A 17,725-nucleotide genomic window follows, 5' to 3' on the forward strand; every position below is an offset into this window, starting at 1 on the left:
CGAAGCACCTGGTCGCCCGCGGCGAGCTGGACAGGACCATCGCCGAGACTGAGGCGGCCTACGGCAAGGTACCCCCGCCTGGGGCTCCAGCACTCCCCACGGATCCCGTAACGGGGAGGTTGGGGTTTGGTTTGGTGCTGTTTGAGCTGGGGGAAGATGAGCCCAGCGGTGCCGGAGGGTGCAGGTAGACCCCGGCTCAGAGCTTGCCCAGCCGCGAGTGCCACTGAGCCCCGCTCCGGGGGATAACGAGGGGAGGCCGAGTTAAAGCACGTTGTCAAAACACATCAAAAGGGTCCTTGGAATGGACCCCAAAGAAAGAGCATCTCAGAAACCATCATTTTGGGGGGAAGGAGAAAACCGGAGACACTGACCCAGAAGACCATGAATTCACGCAGGTAACAACAAACTGATGCCAGAGCTGTTGGGCTGTTAGACACGCTTTTTGTTCAGCTTTTCATGTCATTTCGTCCATCATGAATGGAATAAACATCATTTATAAGTTGGACCAGCGAAGGGGTGGGAAGGAGATGAACAGCACAAGGGCCATTACTCTTATTTTGGTTCCTGGGATGGCTCAATCCCTTCACCTTTCCTGTATTTGTAAAGTCTGCCAGGCAGGGACTGCTTGATCCTGCACCTATGGGAACAGCCTAACTCACATCTGAATTACACACACATCAGCTTTTTAAGAAAATTAAAGGAACTTTCCAGCCCGCTTTCAGATAAGCAATGATCTTCCCTCTTCATAACAAGGGTTCAAGAGCACCCTTCCCCTGTTGCCACTGCCTGCCATGTGTTTTTGTTTTAAATAAGGTTACCACTCTCTATTGGATCCTCTTCATCTCCCAAAGTCAGTACTTTCCAGTGACAATTATTTTTCACATGTTTCCTCAGCCTACTTCAAGAGCTGATGGTTGGGACGAAGCAGGGAACTTGCATAAAAACAGAACAGCTTGGAAATTGTGTTGTAAAGCTCCATGAAGGGACAGCACCTTTTAAAAGAAACCTTCCCTGAGAGAGAAGGCACAGCCCCCCAGCCTACAAATGAATTCATGTTTATTGAAATTAAGACAGTCACAGCAGGTAAAAGCAGAGGTGTTTGGGAGAGGAGGTGCAGATTACCCGTTACACAGCACTGGTGTCTCATCCTGCAGGGCACTTACTTCAGCTCTTCTCTGACCACTCAGTGATTTCCACAGGTTCCTCAGATGTAAATGAGCTCTGGGACTACAACCCTGCTATCACATTTTGTTGCCGTTGTCCACCACGTTAAAACTTTTAAAATGATGAGATGGGCAGGCAGCAAGATCTCCTAAACCTGATGTGCCCTTGTTTTCTAGTGCATAGTACGTGGGAGTGTTAGATTATATACAATACAAGCTAAAAATAGGAGAAAATTAATAAGAGATTTAGTCTGACTTAAGGTCATTGCAGAGTTGATTTAGTCCTTAAGCAAGAAACCTGAAGTGTGCAGTTTTAACAGTGGAAGACGACTGAGGCGGGGTCAGCTGAGCACAACTGAATACTGAGCTGAAAAGCCCAGGTATCAACATCTCCCTTAACAACAAACTGAAGTTCACCCCACAGCCTGCTGCAGGAACTTCCCTGCCTCGTGCTCCCAGACAGGTAAATCCCTCGAGGTGTTTAATAGTCAGAGTATGAGCACAAACCAGAGAGATTACTTCAGAGATGTTCCTGCAGTGAGATAGGGCGATGCATCACTGAGAACGAGATATTGTAAGGGCTGGAGAATCCCTCTTGCTGCAAGGTAGATCAGTTGAATTTGAAGGGAACTCATCAGAGAGATGGTTTATGTAAAAGTAAACTATTTGTATTTCTTTCTTTCCCAGATTCTGGAGAGCTCTCAGACATTGCTGGATGTCCTGAAGGGAGAAACCAGGAGTGCTGGTAAAGCCAGTGAGCCACAAAGCACTTCAAAAGAAAAAGGAAAACAAGCACATGGGCAAAAGCGCTCCTAAAGTTGCTTTTCAACATAGAAAGTCCTCTTGGGTTGGGGCAGCTGCTGTTCTGGTACAAGGATGCCACACTTAATTAAAGTCTCGGTCTTGCAGGAGTAAATTTTTCTTTCAGATGCACTTTGGTATTAATTAGAGATCTAATAAAGTTAATCTTTATATGCTAGGGATCAGGGTATGAAAAAGAAATCCCCTTTATTTGAGCACAGTGCCACCACAGCACATCCACAGAGGTGACCGACCAGCTGATGCTGCTGTCCTCAGCACAGCACTCACCTCACTGTGCCCCAAACGAGCGCAGGGTTCATCTGGTGCAGACGGGGATTAGAGCACAAAGCCGGGATGTGCAAAGGCAGCACTGGGCAAGGTGTAAATCACAGCTGCGGGGCACAGCAGGCAAACGGGAAGGAGGTCAGCAGCACAGCAGGGCACCACCTGCTCCTCCTGAGCAATACATTGCACCCACGCCTGCAGCGAGCCCGTCCTCGCCCGAGAGGTTGTGGGCACGGAGCTCATTCACCCAGGGCAGCAGAGCTTCAGCTGGCTGGAGTCAGTGGAACAGGCTGCAGGATGTTGCTGGCTTCAGCATTTCTCATTGATCCACAGCAGGACAGGGCCAGGACTAGTTCAGACACCTCATCCCTAACTCTTAATTGCAAGCAGCTTTACCACCTGCAGCTTTTTTAAGTTACAAATCTAAAGATGGGGGTGCCTTCAACTGGCCTGAGCTTTTCCACAGTGCAAGATGCTCACTGGGACTTTCTCTGCTAGAAAAGCTGCGCAGAAGCTTTTCTTCAAAGGTCCCTGACCTCCTTTGGCTGTGCACAGCTACTGGCTGTGGGCACTGCTCAGTGGTTACTCCACATATCTGATAACTTATCCCTTAAATCCAGCAGTCCTGCACTTTTCCTCATTCTACCTCAGTCCCAGCATCTCATCCTGTGGAATTTCATTAATATGAGAAGCCCAGCACATGGGATCCACTGCTCTCCCCATGGTCCTTGTGTTGTGTCAGGGGCAGATGCGCTCCCAGCCGCACTCTGCTCCTGGGAGGTTCCCTCGAGCAGATCTTGAGTTCGCTTGAAAAGGAGAAGCCTCAGAAGTGTGAGGAGGTAGAAAATTTTCCTTTGTGGCCCCTTCAGCCAACATCTAACAAAACACTGAGTATCTAATTATTTTTATTATCTTTCCAGAAATATTTAGGCACCTAGGGCAGAAGAAGAGAACAGCTAGAAGTAGGTATGGCCTAACATTTACTCCCGACTGTATTTTTCAACAGAACAACCTTCCTCCTGCTGCTAAAACATACACCAAAACAAGTGCAGGGTATGCAGAGCATTTTCAGTCCACAGACCAGTCACCTTGACTAGACATTCACCATCTACACAACAGACAAACCAATAAAAGTATTACATTTAATCCAAGATACCAGCCCGTTCCTTTGGATAGAGCCACACGCTGGGGTACCACTCGTTTCATAAAGCCCAAAGAGGCCGTTTCTATTCCAACCGCATCTCTTTTAATCCCAGAAGTACAAATCACATTAGCAGCAGTGTTCTGTCTTTTCCAGAGTGCAATTTTGACCCTGAGTTTACAGTAGTAGAAAACTTAAATGGAAGAGTCTAGCAGATTCCTTTGCATATTGGCTGCATTAAACAATTAAAATAGAACTATAAAAATCCTAGAAAAAAAAAATACCATATTCCTTGTTCAAGTTCTGCAGAAGAAAGGAGTGAAGTGGCCCTCCTGTGCTTTGCGTTAGAGGAGCGGAGCAGGCACGGCGAGAAGGAAGCCTCCCCGCCAACCAAGACAGACCAATCTTGGCCCTGTAGATGCTGGGACAAAGCAAGAGGGTGAACTGGCAAACCAAAGCACAACCAGCAGCTACTGGAAACTGGATGCCAGAGCTGGGTATGGGCAGATCAAAGCTATGGCCAACGTTTGGGAATCCTCAAGAGTCTCAAGTCAATCTGGACCCTTCTTTACAGATCAGCACAAAAACAACACCTAAAGCTAACAGCATTTATTCCCCTCCCTATCCCCTACACGGTGTGTTCAGCTTCCTTCACAAAAACCTAACTGGCACGTAACCCCCTTGATGGTTCAGTGAAACCAGACCCAGCAAACCATGAACCTCCAGCAGTTTTCCCTCACTGACACCCAACCTTGCTGTCAAATCACAACCACTCCTGTGAATCCTGCTCACTGCCCAGATCTTCCCAGTGCTCCGGCTCCAGAACCATTCTTCACTGGGGCCTCTGATGGGAGAAGCGTTACAAAACCTGTCCAGACCCCGCACAGTGCCTGGATGAGTGGAGAGAGTCTACACCCATCCTGGGATTACCAATCTGTTCTTAAGCTGCTTGCCCAATTGGCAGCTGATCTTGAACAAGGAATATGCAAGGCCACAGGTAGAATAAATCATATGCCTTAAAAGTAGTAGTTCGGTCCCAGAATCCAGTGCAAATATTCTCCAAAGATGCCCAATGGCATCCAGTCCACCCTTGGCATCAGGATCCAATGAAAACTGTGGTGAGGGAGGGACCCAGAAGCTGATTTCAGCGGTGCTTGCGTGGACATTGAGAAGGTGCACTGCCACATTTTGTCCAGCAGCTGCTGCTGCAGGCTGGAAGATGAAGCAATCAGAAATACAGAGCAGGCTCGCTGCTGAAATCGGAGAGTCCGCCCTTCTCTGCCGGAGTGAGCTGTGGAGAGAGCAGAGTTGACACGGAGGTGTCATCAAGTCCAAAGCAAATGAATACCCACACCTTCAGGTGATGAAGGCTGCACTGGCACCTTGCCTGGGGCTAACGAGCGCATTTAATTCCCCCTTCCAAATGTGCCCGGGAGTACAAAGCTGCCTTAAATCTCCTGTACACATCCAGGGAGACCAGGTCTGCTAGTGGCAATGGGACCTTGTGTTGGTCCCTTTGAGTGGTGGGCCAGCAAACACACACACAGGTCCCATCCTGTCCCATCCACTGTCCAGACCAACCCCACCACAGAAGGACAAAGCCAAGTTTGGCCTATTTGAAGTCTCACCATGACTTGGTTCCCCTGGGAATCGGCTTCCTTTGGGAGGGATCCCTCTGCAGCAGGCATCTCCTCATACTTCTGCTCCTGCCACTCGCTGAACTTCACGGAGTGCTTTGGGGTGTAGCTGGATAGGTCTGCAAGAAGGATAAAGCTGATGTAAGTATTTCTCACCACCCCAAAAGGAAGCAGGGCCAGCACACTGGCAGGGACAGCACAGCTGCCCATCTGCAGTTCCCTGTTGTGGTCCAAGCCCCGTCCCCACTAAGCCCCAGTTCTGCCATCAGCTGGCAGAAGTCACCTCCAGTAGCATCTCCACCTGTCTGGAGCCCCATCAGGGGCTGTAGGAAAGGTGGACAGGGTCAGACACCACCATTAACCCCACAGTGCCTCGCTCACCTGAGTTAGGTGTACTGGGAGGCAAAGTGCTATTTGGGCGTGGAATGTAAAAGGTGGAAGATCTGTCCTCCTCTGCTTCAGAAACGTGTCCTTCCTCTTCCTCCTCCTCTTCTTCTGCCAGGGAGCTTTCTGATGGGTACTCAAACATAGTCTGCAGACTGGTCTCATTGAAAGAGATCTTCATCTAGACAAGAGCAAAGGAGAATTATTAGAAAGCAGCACAAGAAACCACTGATCTCAGCACTTCCTATGGCAAAGGCCATCTCCTGCACCAGGGCTTCACCCCGGTTTAGAAGGGCTATTGCACATCCCCCCACCTTTCCCCATGCCAAATCTCTTACCACGCTGAGAGAAACCACAGAGGCAGATACCCAAATAGACGGGAGGGAGGCAGGAGGCTGAGAGGTCCCAAGTACCTCTGCCTTTTTGCCCCAGCACACACGGTGCCATCACCCAACACCGGTGCCCAGCAGTCAGGAGGAGCTGCTGGCGCGTCCCTCAAGAGGGACCAGTGCTGCCAAGGAGGAAAAGAAAGCTTCCACATCTAATGCCAGCCCACGTGTTTGCACGCTCTGGACAACAGAGACATCGGTGATCAGGGCTGCATTTTTGGGAGGACATCCTGACAAAAAGCTATTTAAGCTAGATAAAAACAGAGCTTAATACCAGAAGTGAGAAGAATGGAAGCAGCTAAAGGAGGGATGGTAACAGGCAGCAGCAGAGAGGGAAACTGTCTTGAAACCAGTTGTATTCTCAATAACGACCTTTGCACAGTAACTGGGAGACTGAGAAATGAAGATGACTCAAACATGGGAGTTCATCAGGGAAAACCAGAATTTGATGGGTCATGAAGAAAACTGGAGAGCAAGAACACCAGAAACGGGATGATGCTGAAGATCAATCCTTGCTCTAAGAGAAGTTCATCACCTGTGATTAACTGAGAAAGAACATTTGGGATTGGCTACAGGACTGTAATCATCATTAGGGCGCTGCTTAAATAAACTGGGAACAAAGCAAGGTATTTCCTCTGGAAACAGGGACTGCCTGGCTCCATCCTCCCTGTAACACCCAGCAGGTAATGGAAGGCAGCAAGTGGACTCCCCCCTTGTCTCCTCCAGGCTGAGCAAAGCAGCTCCCTTCATTTCACCTCCTCTGCCATTCCCTCCAGCCCCAGGAGCACTGGACTTGCTCCAGTTTCTCTGCACCCATCCTGCAGCAGGACACCCAAATCCAGACACGACAACTCCAGCTGACCTCTTCCAAGTCAAAAGGAAAAGCTGAGGGAAGGAGTTGATCTCCCGCAGCCTTGCACACCCTCATCATCACCCACCCCTCTGCTCAGATCCGGTCACAGGTCATCTCAGCAGGTGGAAAGGGGATTCAGACTGTTCACACCAGCAAAAATGAAGGTTGAGATAAGCAGAACAGCTCTTTGTAAGCACACCAAGGAGCAAAGAACTGCTGATGCCAGCACACAGCAGACAAACAAGGAGGATACGCCTGCCAGGAATAAATTTAAGCCAAAAGTAGGGAGCTATCTAGCCAACGTGGATCAAGGTTTAGGAGCAGCTGCCTAAAAGGGTGCTGTGATCCCTTTACTTCTAACACCATTTAAAACTGAGCTAACAGGGCTATGAACAGAATTAAAAGGGCACGGTTGCTTGTGACAGGAAGCTTGAATAAAACCCAGGTAACAGTGAGTACCCAACACAGCCTCTGCACTGCAAATGTGCACGGTGGAGCTGCGTGCTGCTCTGGATGTACCTTGGACACAGGCTGGGTCCATTCCCCGTGCTCCCAGGAGAAGGCAGGATGGAAATAGCAGAGGGCAACCAGCTGCCCCTTTCCTCATTCCCTACCAGAGCCGCTCTGACCTTCTCCAGATGACACACAGGGAGAGGAATGACTGTATTTCAGAGAAAAAAGGGTTGGAATAAAATAGCCCTGAAGATCAGAGCATCCCAGTTGCTGTTCCCTGAATTTCTCACCCCTGCCGCTGCCCTAGATGCTCCCTGATCCGAGCCAGGCAGCGGAGCGGGCAGTGGCCGCTCACAATGTGGTGTCTGTACTGCGGGGACGAGCCACGCTGCCAGGCACAAAGGTCACGAGGGTGGAGGTGCCCAGGGCTCCCGGGAGCTCAGAAGCTACCCCAGCCCCAGACACTGCGCACAGGACGCTTACCAGCGCTGGCAGCCCTGCTGAGGGCAAGAAGTTCTGGCTAAACACGGAAAATGAAGCGGAGAGGAGATATCTGCCTTGTTTTTAGAATTTAAGTTTGGGAGATGAACTGCGTTTTCCTGGTTTTCTGCTATCAGGAGGAGATCTCTGAGAAAAATGACTGTGAGTCCAATGTGGTCCAAAGCAGCGTGCAGTGCAAGGGGAGAAAACAGCCTCACCAGGGAGCAAAACCAAAGAGTAGAAAGCAGCGGAAAGGATCAGGAGGCAGCTCCCATGCAGTGCCCAGAGCCAACACGGCAACAGCCCAGGCTAAGCCCTGAACCCAAGCAGCTCCCCTTGCCCACAGCCAACTCAACTGGGCCATGCTCGCTCCCCAGAGCCAGGCTGGGTGTCCTGCAGGACGCTCTGTGACCAGCGTGTGTCAGGGACCGGCTGCAGAGAGGCCACAAGGCCATAGGAGGCAATGTGGAAGCCATTCAAAATGAGCAATCATTAACCACAGCAGTGCCAGCCCCACACACCCAGGGCCCAGGCTGGGGGAAGAGCTCATAACAAGACAATTTGCTGCTTCAGCAACACCTCTGGTGGGGACAACACAGCCTGTGCTGACACCAGGCAGTCCTGTTTGGCAGGAGTGCACTGCGGTGCAAGATCCAAGATTCCCCCCCAAAAACCACGCTGGTTTGCTCTATGGTAGCATCCAACCCCGTTACCGAGGAGCAGGAAGAGCCCCATGGTTGCTCTGCAATAAAGCACTTGGGCACACCCAGGGAAAGCAAACACAGGGGGAAGAACCGGGCGCTGGCACAGGCTCTGCTCGGGCAACCTGCACACCCCTGGGCACACAGAGAGCCCCAAAACCCAGAGCCCTAAACCTGCTGAGAGCCCTGGCATCACTCGGGTTCCCCACGCACGAGGCTGATTCAGGGGAAGCACAAAGCAGCTCTGCTTGGTCCAACAGGAGATGGGGGGTGACTTACTCTGGCAAAACTAGGGGACACATGGGGCAACACAGCGGCCTCAGAAACCCCCTGAGCAGCTGTGCATAGGGAACACGGGCAGCTTGGCCTCAGGAGCTACCTAAAAATTAAGATCAAGAACCCACTAACAGCACAGACAACACATTTGCACAGCCAGCAGCACCCTGCCAGACCATGAAGGCTTTTATGGAAACACAAAAGGTGACAGGGGTGATTTTCTTTAGAAGAAAACTATCCCAGAAGAGCCAAGCACACTGGAGCCCCATCAGAGGGCTCTGCTCATCACATCTCAGCAGTGGTGCTCCCAGTTCTGCCTCAGCAGCAGCTGCAAATTGTGGAAAGGAAGAATTCTGCACCCTTCAGCTGTGGATGTTTGCAGGTGTTTGTCAGTACTTGCTCAGCTGAATGCTTCACCCAGAACCGTGTCACCAAACCAGGGTCCAACCCAAACCCATGTATCTATGAATTAATGCTCTGCCCGGCACTCAGAGCCACACTGGGAAAAACTAAAGCAGGCTTTTCGGGGAATATTGTGCTGTTCAAGCACCAGATCCTTGTCGCCATAGCAAAAATCATTTATTTATTCACTAGAATTTGAACAGTAATGAGTAATAGAGTACCCAGGAAAGGGAAGCCAGGGTAAACATTGCCCAACAAGCGTAAATCTGAGTAGTCATACATGGCTCACTCAAAAAAGGAAAACCAAAACGTCAACCTTGTGTCAGGGGCTGTCAGGACCCAGCCTGCATCCAGCCCAACAGCGAAAGAGCCCCCGTGGCCAGAGAACAGAAACACAAATAACCACAGAAACCAACCTGTGACACGAAGAGCGGAAAGGCAGCGACTCTGCTGACTCTAAAAGCCGAGCTGGGAAAGTCTGCAAGACTCCAGAGTGAGTGAGGAGCGCAGGCACCCACAGCTTCTCACAAACCAGGGATGTATCACTAAGTCCCAGGAGCAAACCATGGGGCTGATCTGCATCCTCGGCTCCAGAAGCAATCTCTTCACTGCGGCTTTTCTCTTCTCCACCCACTGCCACATTTGCTTCTTGGCAGGTGTGGCAAAACCAAAGTAGCCTTTTAAACAGGCACCTCTTTAGAAAACCAAATCCTCCCCTTATGATAGTATGAAAAAAATAATTGTTCTAGGTATTAAAGAAAAAAAAAAATCACTCTAACTATATTCTAGCAAGGAGAGTCAGAGGAATCATATTGATCCCCACCATAGCCTCCTATGATGGGACTGAAAATGTGTGAGCCCGTTTTCCATTCCCACAGCCACATCCCAAACCCGTGGCTCTCGCAGGAGGCTGCAAGGGGCACGGCTGCCATCCGAGCTCCTCCGGATGGGATGGCAACTGGTGCAGCACAAGCCGCAGCGTGTTCCTGCCCCTGTCAGCATCACACGGTGTCCCCAGCACATCCAAACCCACCTCACCGCTGCTGCCGAGAGCGGACAGCAGGGCAGCGGCTGCTGCGTGGTGACAAGAGGCACGCAGCCACTTTTCAGCACTGCGGTTATGCTACCCAAGTATTTCACAAGATTCAAACAGCCGACTAGCACCTGGAATCAAGATTTGCTCTCTTCAGGTGCTAATTTTCCTCTACCCATCCTCTCTCCCCAAGCAATATAATCCTGAAGTGACAAAATCGGTGGCTGCGCTGACTCCCCAGGACACGCCACGGCCGGAGGTGCTGCTGGGTGCGACCGAAGCAGCTGGTTTGACAGCTTCCACACCCCAGCACCCAAATGCTGCCTCCTTTCTCAGCCGCAGCAGCAGCAGGGTTTGGGCTGGTATCTGCAGGAAGGGCAGACAGCACCGCAGCATCAACACCAGAGAGCGAGCGATTGAAATCTTGGACAGAACACACACAAAAAACAGCGCTGTGAAGAAAAATCACCTTGGGCTTCGGTGCGGCCTTACATGGAGCTTTTAACTGCACTGGTTATCTAAAGATTGGCTCAAGGAGAGAAATGCACCAGCGATCACACCAGATACCGGCAGCAGAGCACTGGGGTGTGCCAGGAAGCCTGCTGATACCCAGCGTCCAAGAAACTCCACCCCAAGCTGCTGAGAGGGGAGGCTCCTGCACAAACAACTGCTTGTGGGACTGGAAATAGAGGGACTGCAGATATTTTAACATGGCCAAAGATCCCCAAAGGGTTCACCCTGGTCCTTCCACCTGACTGTTCTCAGATGAGCAACTCTGCTACAAGGAGGTGGTGGAGGAGCTCATGAACTGCGTTCTTCTCATCACAACCCGCAGTCGTTAATCTCAACAACTCTCATGCAACGCAGTTTTCTCTCTAAAACTTTTAGACAAAGAATTTTGGGGTAAATTAGCCGTTTCACAGCAGTTAGCAATGAGCTTACCTACATGCCTGTACTTGTCCTGAAAACACGGTGACCCCAAATTGTTTAATAACTCCACACACAAGTCCTATGCACAGCAGCCACTGAGGGCTGCAGCAGCACCAGCACCAGTGCGTTACCAAGGCACTTGCTGTCTTCAGAAGATAAGGAGCATTTTATACCTCTAAAGCCTTTCCTTGACACAGGAAGAAAGGGTTTTTCCTTGACAGGTACCCATAGGAATGGAGGGGACTTGAGACTTCGCTCCTCTGTCAGATTAACCCTGTACTGCTCTGGCCGAAGCAGCTCAAGCGTGGCCAGAAAGCTGCAGATGGGACTTCAGAAATGGACTTTTCTGTCATTAAAAGCAGCATTTTGGGGCACGGGAGTTGGCTCACTTGAGCCTGCTTTTCCAAGAAGCATTTCCTAAGAGCAACGCTGAGTTTTGCTCAATGATTAACTGCACCAGAGTTAGTTACTGATCCGAGCTACGAACACTAAAGATTTACAGCGGCAGCTCATCTAAGGAGCACTGTGTTGCCTCCAGGATCGCATCCCAGCTCCCAAGCCACAAGGCCAAACAAGAAAGTCTCCATTTACAAGGCAACCCACGCAGCCAGCCCTGTGTAATCAATATGCTGAAGCACATGGCAGACAGGAGCAACGCATGGAGATTCGAAATATTAAACTCCTCGTACAAGACACCGGGAAGTTTCAAATTCCCGATGAGAAGTGACAGGATGGGAACAGCCCCAGACCACAGCAGCTTTGTTAACTCTTCCCTTGTCTGTGTTGGGCAAGAAGAGATTCCAGCACCTAAACCACCACAGGGCAGCTGGGGTGGGAGTCCGACAGGGCACAAAGCAGCCGTTCACCCGCAGATCCCTTCACACATCTGCAAACAGAGGAGCCAGAGCCTTCCAGTTCAACAAGGAATTCAAATATCACTTACTTGGCCCATGAGAATCAGACAAATCTCCTTATATATATGAAACAGATCTCATCTGAATACACACAGAGAGCAGGCACAAACAAGATCAATTAGTGCCAAGGTTTGGTATCTTCATAAACAGCACACAAAGCTCCCAAACAGAGGAGGATTCTGCTTTACAGGCAGCTTCGAGCTACAATTTGTGGCTGCAACGCGGCGCAGCGCTGGGAGTTGCCACCCACAAACATTTCTGTGCAAGCAAGACTGAGCAGAGCAGTCCAAACACAGACCCTGGGCTGGTGAAGCGTCTCCAGCTGGAATGGCACAGATGGAGCATCATTTCCAGGGAAATATGGGGAGGTTTGGAGCAGAATAATTCCCACCCAGGGCAGGAGCTCATTGTAGACGTCAGGAACAAAAGGCCCCAGTGACACGAACACTATGAGCTGCACAACAAAGTTCACGTCTCTCTTGCCCTCCTTCTGTACTATATGCAAAGAGACTTCCTTGAAGAGAAGTGGCTGAGTGCAGCGAGTTCACCGCGGGGCTTACGGATATGCCCTCAGACCTGCATTTTCGCTACCTGCGAGCTATACAACTTCCCTAAGCATGCAAACACTTTGCTCTCAGTGTCTTTGAGACATTTTCTTCAGCTTCCTTATCATCCAAATGCCTACAAAACCACTGCTCCATCCTGCTGAGTTCCCAAGATCACCTCAAGGGCAATGACAGAAAAACATCAGCACCAACTTCCTCCAGCCCAGATTTTCCCAGGATGTTTGCTAAGTTTCCCTCTGTGATATTGACACAACTCTTCCTACACAAACTGCCCAGATATCGCTACAGCTTCACTGCGTACCCGCACCCCACCACAGCCACTAGGAAGAGTCTGGGTTTATGAACATATTTTCAATTGCCCAGGTTTCACTTGGGAGGGCAGTGAGCAAACCCCAGAGGTGAAGGAGATGCTGCTGCAGCAGCTCTGAGATTTCCTTTAGTACCACTCAACCTGGAAACCAAATATTTTAATTGGGTTTCCCACATACAATACAGACAAGCAGGACTTCTCCCCTAGCCAGCCCGAGTGCGTACATCCTCTCAGGAACACTGCGACCTTACACTGGAAAAAGCAGAAGGGAGAGGAAAAACCCAACCCCAAGACAAGCTGCATACTTGAGATGGAGGGAAATTATAAACCATCTCCAATCTGGTCCATAGATTAAGGAAACCGATTAAGATAACTTGAACTGTAATCCACATGATCAGAACTCAGAGCACAAAGCGCTCCAAATCTCCTCTCAGCTGAGCCCTGGGCATGTCCTAACCAGCGTCAAGGCAGGCTCCTCTCTTGTTTGCTTAAGAGTTTCTATTTTAGCTCCTCCATCCCGTTCCCCCTGCTGCCACAGCGGCAGGCAAGCAGAGGACAGGAGGAAGGGAACCGGAGGGAATCTGGGAGCAGCTCAGGCGGTCGCTGCAGCTCAAGGCAAAGCATGGGAGTGGCGAGGCCATGGCGAATCTGAGTCACAGAAAATTTCCCACTACTGAGATGAGATAAATGGGACTCATCTGCCCTGGCAAGGGTTTAGTACAACAAAATACCAGCACTTCAAGGAGCTGGCAGGCAGCAGGGAAACAAAAACCAACCCACCTGCCCACCAACAGCCTCGGGTGCAGCTTGAGAGGTGGTTTAAAGACTGCAACCACAGTAAGATCCTGGTTTCTGGAGTGTGCAGCCATCCACATCATGGGCTAAAATCGGCAGAATTAGGGCAGGGCAATGTGCACACCTGAGAGCCAGTGGAAATCACCTCCACAGGGGAGAGGAGGGAGCACGGCTGATCACCCAAGGCATGCATTTCCTGAGCAGGACTTGTCACTGCTGACCTCATCCACCAAAAATCCACTGCATCCACGCCAGATACGCACTGCAGCCCCTCCTTACAGGTGGCAGATGTATTTACCCCATGAGCACAGCCATGATAGACAAAATACAACAGGAACACACAGCTTGTTCAGAGCTAAATAACACAAACCTCTGTCCTGACCCCTCCAAAACACAGGGATGGGGAATCTACATCACTTCTGCAGAGATTTCTGCTTCTACCGCCAGGTTAATTTACCTGTGTTGTGGTTAATTTGCTTGTGTTATACATTGTAAAAATACACTTCAGGCAGTCACAGGTATTTGGATTCCCCACTGTGCAGACTTGCTCCAAACAGGTCTGGGCAGCAGGAAGCGTTCATCCCTGGCAGCATCAGGAGCCTACACCAGGTTCTCTCCATCTCCAGCAGAACTGAAGGGATGGAGAGCTCCAGAGCAAGGAGTTCTGCAGGACAGACCACCAGAACTGCTGCCTGGTCCTGCCCGCGATGAAAACCTGAGGGATGTTTAAAATAACTTCGAACAGCCATTTAAGTGGACGGCTGGAAGCCATATTCAGGCATTACACAGCTCAAAAGGTTAGAAAATGGACCAGATAAGTCCAAATAAGCTGGAACATTTTGCAGGTCAGCTGAAGCTGAACATGTTTGAAGGCGATTTTGCAGAAGCAGGACAGCATTCGACTCCAGTGCTGTGGATCCCACCAACCTTGCTCTCTGGTAAGCCCTGTTCACACAAGGCTGCAGCTCATCACCTTCCAGCACTCCAACTGCCAACCGTGACACACAAAAAACATTAAAACTACCAACAAGCTTACATCTGTTGGCTCCCGGGTCCTGCCATTTACAGGACTTTGGGTGGCATGCCCAAAAGTCACGTTTCCTGCAGGATCCCTGGGAGATACCAGGTCCTGGAGAGGACAAACGCACTGTGATGCACTTCAGGAGTGACAGGACAGCAGGAAGGAGCAGTGTTGGGACAAATCCTGTACGTGCGGGACCTTCATGGCAGAGTCCAGCCTCCCAACAACTGCTTCTCAGGACCTCGTGTGGCTCAGCAGTTTGCTGTCCTCTCCAATCCCTGGCTCCAACGCGCCAGTCACGTGTTTTACAGAAACCTAGATTTCTATCTTGCTGACAACTTTATTGTATGTAATTCTGGCAGGTAACCAAACCAAGATTGGTTCTAGGCAGCTCAGCCGACCTAGATTTTATCCTCCCAGATCCCAAAGGTCCACATCCTGCAGCAAAGCCTTCCCTTCCTCCTGGGGCTGCTATCAGCCCGAAGTATCTTTACTTCTGCTGCAGTAACAGAGTACGAAGATGAGCACCGAGGTCACCAACAGCGCTCTGCATCCTCTCCCCACTCCCTGTTTGGGATCAAGGTCAGTAGGGCTCATATCCTGTCCTCACCGTCAGAGCCGACAGCTCCCTGCCCAAAACGCAGCACATCCGTTCAAAGCTGCAAACGTTCAAGTTTCAAAGTCTTGAAAGTCTTCAAACTGAAGTCACACCCCCTCGTTTTATCTGAGCTAACCATGATATCACTTGGAGAGCTCTCAAAACAGCCCTGGAGTAGTTGAACAGTCCTGAAGGGCATCTTAACACCTTGGGAGGACAAGGGCTCAAACTCCCTGCCCACATGGGCGGCTCGGACCCCAGGAGGGGCACAGCTGGGGCTCTGCCCTCCACCTGCAGGTCTGGATCGTGCCCCATCACACACAACCCCACGTTCACCTTCGCAGCCCGGGGTGAACAAGCACTGTCCCACCACAGCAGCTCCAGTTGCACAAGAGAGCTGGGAACCCAATTCTGACACAGGAACAGCATTTCTCTCTCCCCCTCATCAGCTCAAATCCAGCTCCAACCCCAAACCAAACAGCTGCCTCACATATTTGATAATAAATAAAGCTATTTTTCCTGACATGCCGTGAACACCAGCAGGCCACAGCAAAGGCACAAGCACAGCTCGGTCCTGCAGCCGAGAGCAGGGCCTGGAGCCTCCTCCACGCAGACTGCAGCTGTGTTTGAACAGCAAATACTGCTGTATTTGAACCCACTCCCACGCTGTCCCAGAGGATGTGGACCGGGGGACGTGGACTGAGTCAGCTCCATTTTGCTGGCACCTCTGCCACAGGCAGGCAACGGGACGGAAAAGGGAGGCTGAATTTCCGCATTGGAAGCAAAACACAATCAGAAAGAACCAGCAGAACAATCGGTGCAACGGCCTCGCTCCCTCCTCATAAATCGTCAGCCCTGAGTGCACGCACAGGCACCGGCCGACCAGGAACGTGATGTTCTGGGCTGCTTGGACCTGGGACCTGCTCTTCATCTCACCCAGATCCTGCTGGGTATCACTGAATCACAGAACGTTAGGAGTTGGAAGGGACCTCGAAAGATCATCCAGTCCAACCCCCGCCAGAGCAGGAGATGTACCTGGGTACCGGCAAGCGGATGAAGTTTTCCAAGCCATGGAAGTTTCACTGAACACCGCTTTCTCGAGCTTGGAGCATACCTGAAGACTTGAAACCCAAGGCAAGGTTTGGGAAGGAAGATGCCCAGCTCGAGGTGGGCTCATCCGGCAGCTCTGCCTGGAGAGGAGCACCTCAAAAGCACCCAGGTCGCTGCTCACTGAAACCAGCACCAGGTTTGATTTTGATACCCCCAGAAGAGAAAGAGACGTTGGTTTTACCAAAGAACCGCAGCATCCAGCTGACAGGAAGTGTCTGCCTCTGCCCAATTCGGGCCAAAACCGAGTTTCTGAAAAGCCTGACATATCTACAAAACAGAACCCTTGTTTTTGGCCGGTTGCCTTGGAGACACACAGCAATCTCTTGGGAAGAAACCAAGGAATGCGTCCTAATACTGGCTCTTTCCTTTTCAGGCATCAACCCTCAGCCTTATTACCCAGAGTAAAAGCCACAAACATCCTCTGGGTTAAGAGTACACAGAAATCTTTCCATTTGCTACAGCATCTTCTAAACCCTGGCTACAAAGCCAAACTCCGTGCTTGCCATCCCTAGCAGGAAGGGAACTGAAAGAAAACCTGGTGTTTTTCTCACCACATTTAATTTTACCCAGAAACTTGTGCCTCTTTACTACTTCTCCTTAAGCTGGAACTTGTTTTCCAAAGGGTCCCTGCTTGTTTCAGCCTCCTGAGCTCTGCAGTGTAACAGGCAGCTCCTTCTCTGCCTTTTAACATCTCACTTCTGAAAACCAGATCTTTATGCAAGTTCTCATGGGGGACATCCCCCACGTACAATCCTTACAGTGGTACACACATCTCACAGTATTTAGCACGCTTTATCTTCAGAGGCCTGCAGAGCAGGACAGTTAATGCTATTAAGCTGGTAAGAACACAGGCGGAGAAGCGACATGACCTGTCCAGTGCCACACAAATCCAACCCCAACAAAACAGCCGCTAACCGATTTCAAAGAACCAGCTGCTATTTGAGGTTGGGAAAGGACCTCTGGAGGTCTCCAGCCCAAATTCCGGCCCCAAGCAGGTCTGACCTGATCAGTTGCTCAAGCCTCTCCCCAGGCAAGTTTCAAATCTCTCTGAGCATGGAGATGCCACCACCCCTCGGGGGCTCCTGCTCCAGCGTTTCACCACCCTTAAACACCTCAGTCTCTGCACCAGCCCTGTCCTCTTCTCCCTCCCTCCTTTCTGTGGTGTTGAGGACGGCTTCCACCACACACCAGTTAACTGGTTTTGCTGACTTGAGGCTTTACTCTCTTCCCAGCAAGGCTGCTGCCCCAACAGCACCACCCTGCAGAGAATGAGCTCCTCTGGCTGCACCAGATGCCAGGTTTACCTAAGAGTTTATGTCCTGCAAGGTTTCCTTTCTGTTTCCTGCTCCATCCTAACCATAACAGGTCTTCCTGATATTTTCACCACTTACACCACACACCTGACTGGGTGTAAATCCAATAACACCCCAGACTGAATTGAGCAGAGCCAAGAAAACAGCTGGGGTGAGTGTGAGCCAGCAGG

At 50.7% G+C, this 17,725-nt stretch overlaps 1 protein-coding gene across 1 annotated transcript in view; it reads right to left on the reverse strand.

The window, feature by feature from the left end:
* Positions 1-4,618: 4,618 nt before the first annotated feature.
* The window catches only part of LOC104538892 (taperin-like), a gene marked incomplete at its 5' end in the record, with an annotated part of 14,895 nt that continues 1,788 nt past the window's right edge, over positions 4,619-17,725 (reverse strand). Inside the window, 3 exons of the mRNA XM_010182250.1 lie at positions 4,619-4,681; positions 5,019-5,146; positions 5,409-5,592. Coding sequence (XP_010180552.1) covers positions 4,619-4,681; positions 5,019-5,146; positions 5,409-5,592 — 375 coding nt within the window. The remainder of the gene's footprint in view (positions 4,682-5,018; positions 5,147-5,408; positions 5,593-17,725) is intronic.

Source organism: Mesitornis unicolor, unplaced genomic scaffold (assembly GCF_000695765.1).
Source record: "Mesitornis unicolor isolate BGI_N332 unplaced genomic scaffold, ASM69576v1 scaffold4624, whole genome shotgun sequence".
In the NCBI taxonomy this organism is placed as follows: domain Eukaryota; kingdom Metazoa; phylum Chordata; class Aves; order Mesitornithiformes; family Mesitornithidae; genus Mesitornis; species Mesitornis unicolor.